The sequence below is a fragment of the Aplysia californica genome, unplaced genomic scaffold (assembly GCF_000002075.1).
Source record: "Aplysia californica isolate F4 #8 unplaced genomic scaffold, AplCal3.0 scaffold00137, whole genome shotgun sequence".
Classification (NCBI taxonomy): Eukaryota; Metazoa; Mollusca; class Gastropoda; order Aplysiida; family Aplysiidae; genus Aplysia; species Aplysia californica.
In genome coordinates, this window is record NW_004797407.1 from 922,621 (window position 1) to 928,491 (window position 5,871).

At 39.2% G+C, this 5,871-nt stretch overlaps 1 protein-coding gene across 1 annotated transcript in view; it reads right to left on the minus strand.

Moving 5' to 3' along the window:
• Positions 1 to 2,610: 2,610 nt before the first annotated feature.
• Positions 2,611 to 5,871, minus strand: part of LOC101853158 (tetratricopeptide repeat protein 39C) — a gene marked incomplete at its 3' end in the record, with an annotated part of 26,943 nt that continues 23,682 nt past the window's right edge. The window contains 2 exon segments of the mRNA XM_013081595.2: positions 2,611 to 3,115; positions 4,899 to 5,003. Of these exon segments, the coding sequence (XP_012937049.1) occupies positions 2,972 to 3,115; positions 4,899 to 5,003 (249 nt within the window).

Consider the following 5,871-nt stretch of genomic DNA (forward strand, 5'->3'; position numbering starts at 1 on the left):
ATTGATTGATTGATTGATTGATTGATTGATTGATTGATTGATTGATTGATTGGGGTGGGCGCGTCCCTAAAACAACCCCCCTCTCCCTCCCCACAAATTCCACCCTTCACTACAAGACCACAATACTGCTCATGTACAACAATCATGAACCCTACCACACATCAACGACGTAAACGCTATCGTTTATCAAGATTTCATTTACAAGACAACAAAAATATTCATCAAACATGCACAAGAATCATTTTTTACAAAAAAATCCAGATAAAAAATCTTTGCTATATATCCTTATGGTCATGACATAATTGCTAGTCATATTTTTTTCTCAAGTTTCTAGTTACGGGTGTGGTGAAAACCCTTACCAGTTGTTTCATACCCTCAAAATAGAAAAGTTTTGTTTCATGCACTTAGAATCTTAATTACTGAGACATTTTCACTTTTACTAAGTCATAAGGTAAAACAATGGGAAACTTGTTCTTTAAAATTTTCTTTACAAAAAAAAAAAAAGTTATGAAGTTGTATCTTTAACTATTTCCAAACCATTCTCTTGATTCTTTTGTTTTGTTTTTGCTTTTCTTGAAGCTTTACAGTTACTACCATTACCATGTTGACACATTTCCTCCGTAACTTACATTTTCTTTACACCCAGTACCAAATCGCGACAATGGCCAAAAAAATAAGAAAAAAAATGATTTAAACAGTTGCATCATGACCATGAAGATGTAGAACCTAGTAAAATACTGATGTGATCTCCACACTTCATGTCAATACAGTAAAGCTGTCAGTGACGGACACATGCGTTGTCAGTGTAGCATTTACAGGGGAAAATTGCGAACTCTTTGTCATATACTTACATACACACACAGACACACACACTCACACACACACACACACACTCACATAAACACACACAGACACACATACACACACATCAGGTGGGAAATTCATCACAAACATAAATGTACATCTTACACAACCCAGCACACTCACAGTGCAGTTGTAGTTGGCATCATGCTCGATCACCTTACAGATGGCTGTGGTTCAATTCCTTGGCAGAGCCTCTGTGTACATCCAACATCATTCTAAATATATATATATATATACACATATATATATATGAATATATATACACAGCTTCACAGAACAACATTGCTTGTAAATTCCAGGATGAGAAAGAACACTGAACATTCACCTCAAAGGCAGAGGTTAAGTAAATTTCCCTGTCCCAGAAGACGTGAATACAGGGGAATCCGCTTAAACTGAAGATGTTGAATCTGAAAACAATAGTGAGCCGAAAGTAAAAAAGAATCCAAAACTTTTTCCTTCACAATTTGAGCAATCTTTCTAAACGGAATTAAACATCAGGCAGTCCCATCGATTTCGGTTTACACTGACGCCACTGTATTTCTTGCGCCCATAAACTCAAATCATATTCGTGTCCACCTACGTCTTCCTAACAATCCAATATATACAGATTAGTGGCATCGTTGTGCAATTAGACGCTCATCAAAATAATGAAATTGAAGAAACTGAGGTTTCTGCACCCGTTGGGTAGTTTTTATCAACATTTTTTCCTTTAGGTGTCAACATCTTTTAAAGTCCATTTAAAAACATATTTCTGTGTGAATTCTGCAGAAAAACGTTGTTAAAAGGAACAATTTTAATTTGAAGTTTTAAAGGTCACTCAAGCTTTGGAAGGCACCAAAACTACGAAGCCAATTCAAGCTACTTTTACCGCTGGCATCAGGTGACCCCCACCTCCTTTAATGGTAAATCTTTCGAATTCTCTTAAAGATAGATAGTTTGTTTTTCTCATCAAACACAACACAAATGAATAGGCTTGAAGATGATACAAGTAACTGTATATGCTCAAACATTGACGAGCGCCTGAATCCACAGCGTTCTGACACAGCCTCATTCAGTCATGTGCAACTCTCATGTCACTGCATCTAAAACTCCACTTTCAAATATTCTGGGAATGAATTTTGTGTTTTGTCAGGTACAATTTTACCCTAAAATCACATTTTTGCGAATACTTGACACATCCAAATACAGAAAGAGCCAGCACTCACAGCAGCCAATCTTAAGTCAATACATGCAGCAGCTTCACAAAATGGGTCACTTGTCACCCTCGGTTATTTCGAGATATCGGACAAGAACCTAGATTATATCGCAGCTGTGTCTTTACAACTCCCAAATTTCAGAAGACTATAACTTTGGATCCACAGCAGCAAGACTGATACTGTTTTTGCCACTTATCAGGGCTTGAACAGATCTTTAATTTGACACTCATAGCAACGGCTCAGTGTAAGACTCCATTTAAAAAAATACGCCAACTTTTCCAAATGGCAAATGGTGGAGCCTAACACTAAGCAGTCGATAGTGTTACATTGTTATATTGGCCTTGTGTTTAGGCTCTCGGACTCGCAACCATGAGGTCGAGGGTTCGAATCCCATCAAGGGTCCGACGTTGTGTCCATGGAAAGGCACTTTACACAGATTTTCCTTACTTACCCCAAGTGGGAATGGGTACCCAGCTATAGGCAGCAAAAGATCTTGTCAGTTTGTTAGTGTTTGAGTGCTTAATCAGCTTGTTGTGCTGTGTGCTTCCCAGGAAGTTGAGAATGTTTCTGAGTGTTCTTTGGATGGCTGGGGTAAAAATAAAATGTAAAGAGCATAGAGCTTACTGTGCATAGAGCTTACAAATGCTATTTACTATTGTTATTATTATTATTATTATCATCATATCATCAAAGTGTGACAAGTGACTCATTTTATCTTGTTGCTAGGCAAATCACACATAATAAGAAAACTGAAACGTAAAACAAAAGTCTACAGATGGTCCTCATTTACTTCTCAGTTTGCTCCCTTTCATCCATCCCACTGTCGCACCATTCATCCCCCTATCACAGCCGGACCACTTCACAATGGCCTGAGCGTTGTCATGAGAGGTGTGCAGTTCGAGTCCCCAGCATTACTTGTGGGAAACAGAGTTGGCCGACCCCGTCTTGAGTCGTTTGAGAGCGTTGCTGACTCGCACGCTGAGCCGGTTCTCAAAGTCGTAGTCTTTGTACGTGTCCTTGATCAGCTGAAGGTCAGACCTCGCCTCTTGTACTGTCTGCTCCATATTGGGGTGGGTGGGGGGTGGAAGGGGGATGGAAAGAGAGTTAATTTTGAGAGTGGATGTTTGTTCGAGAAAAAAAAGCAAATCCACACAATAAAGATGAATTAGTGCTGGGGAAAAGGAAAGGGTAAGACAGACAGCCAGAAACAACAGAGGAAAAGTAAAGAAGTTGGACCTACCAGTGGTGCCCTTCAACCACCTGCGTGAGATTTTCAAAAAATTTTTGTTTTTATACTAGAGGGTTTTACGGCGCTCGCAACTGCATAAGGTCATATGAGCGCCAAGGGGTGGATGTCAACAGAGAAGTCTTTACAGGGAATCAGACTTAGACTGCTCACCTCTCTAGCTTCAACAGCACAAGGTCTGCTTCGACCATCAAGGCACCCCAAAATAGCAGGTCACAAGAGAGTGACAAACATACAAAAGAAGTAGAGGAAAATGACAATAGTAAGGATCAAGAAATAAAAAGCAGCAGCTCCCTGTTGTAGTTCAGGCACATTGTTGGATCCTCCCATTTACAATTCTACTGTTCATTAGAACGAGAAATGTCCCCCCTTTGGGAATGGCCTAAAGACACTTCAGTCAAAGGCACAGCCCCGAGGGGTGAGTGGATGTTTGTTCGAGAAAAAAAAGCACATCCACACAACAAAGATGAATTAGTGCTGGGGAAAAAGCAAGAGTAAGACAAACAGAGAGAAACAACAGAGGGAAAGTAAAGAAGTTGGACCTACCAGCGGCGCCCTTCAACCACCTGAGTAAGTGGAAGGGAACACAAACACATATACAATTAAACCTGCTCTAAAGGCCACTAGTATAAGACAATAAGACAATCACCTGCACAAACGACAGATTCCGCATCCTACACTGCCCTTAAAAAAAATAAATTATAATGACGCTATCCACTCATCTTTTGGGCTCAGAGAACCACTTTACTCCTGGACAACGGGTGGCCGTCTTGATCATTTTTGACATGCAACACACAAGTTATTAAAGTGCTGAAGATTAGAGGTGGTACTAGAGAGTAACGCACCAAGAAAAGAAGGAGGAGAAATTAGAACGACAGATGTTTGGGAGGAGAAACAGGTTACAGAGCAAAGTATACCATAGTAACTGTCAACATTCACACAAAAAATGGGGTCCTGATGATAAGATACAGTGGGTTTGCAGATAAGACACCAAAAAAACAAACAAATTTTAACTGGAGGAGCGACCCTCAATTTGGCTGCTTTGGGTCAAACTATGCAAATTGATATGTTGGTTGATTTTTTAAGGTCAGCCATTTCTTAGTCTAAAAAAAGCAAGGAGACAACTGAGAACATCTTTATTCTCGTCGTATATTGCCTTTGAAAACATGAGGGGGGGAGGGGAGTTTAAAATGTAGTGAAATTTCACAATTGTCGTTTTGATTAAATTGTCTTTTCTTTCAATCTTCCCCCTACTCCTTCTTTAGTTTTTCTCCTTTTGACATGAAACTATCAGGAAAGATAGATGGCAAGGCTGCCATTAATGTAACAGAGCGATATTTGCGAAAAAAAACACCACTTTTCCATTGGCAAACGATAACGCCAGCAAAATTTAGAAAAGGTTTATTTACATTGGGAAAATTATCATACTTTTTTTTCTTTTCCATTAATTGAAAAATACTCTGTTACAACGATAGGGACTGGTTAAGAGATTTTTCTATACCTAACTTATACGTGTACTTAGATTTGATCTCGGGTAACAAATATAGAAAAAAAATGACCTCGAGGGTCGCTCCTCCTGTGAAGGAACATACCTGTGGATTTTTCATGTATATAGAAGCCAGCTCGAAGAGGGTGAAGGCTGGGATAAACATGTCGTCCTTCTTGCCTTGGTGTCTGGCTAAGGCCTCCTTTAGGCACTGGGGACAACACAAACACACCGACACATGAATACATGCACACACACACACATTTTATTACAAACAATAATTTAGATACATACACATATCCTTCGACCCAAATCACACACCTGACTTTAACATGTACCATTCATTTCTGGAGGGATACAATGTCCTTGCAGACAGACGAAGATACTCAATAAAAATTGTCCCCTCACTGGAACTGAACTCACATCATGCGCATACAACGGTTAAGTATGTAACTGCTACAGTTTTGTTTTAGTTTTAGTAAGAGTTTAAAGGCACTTGCAACACAATAAGGTCACATAAGTGCTAAAGATTAGAGGTGTTACAAGAGAGTAACAAACATAAAAAAGAATGAGAGATAAAGACGATAGATGTTTGATAGGAAAGAAGGAGCAAACCACACCAGAGCACCCGCCAACCACCCACTTTGCTACAGTTTTGAGTTTGAGTAAAGAGAAGCACACTGACACAATTACATTCATATTAACCGCTATACCACAGATACTGGTGAATACTCAAACACAGATAATTTAGACAAGTACAAGTATAATTTTTCCCCAAATCACAAACCTGACTAAGACAGTAAACATCACAGCTACAATGCTGGTATTCTTTTAAATTTACATTTTGGTCATTAAAAAAGCATATTAGTCCTGACACGGTGCAGTCACGCACTTGTCAATATTGGGGTTTATATAACATGTTATAGATGGCATCTCAAAGCTTCTTCCTTTGTTTTGCTTTTTGTGTAAAAAAATACCCATCTTGAAAAGAAATCAAGATATTTTTGATTGACGGAGATAGGGATTGCCAAGCGTCAGATGTAACATTAACTCACTTGCGACTGGGCCCTTTCACCAGC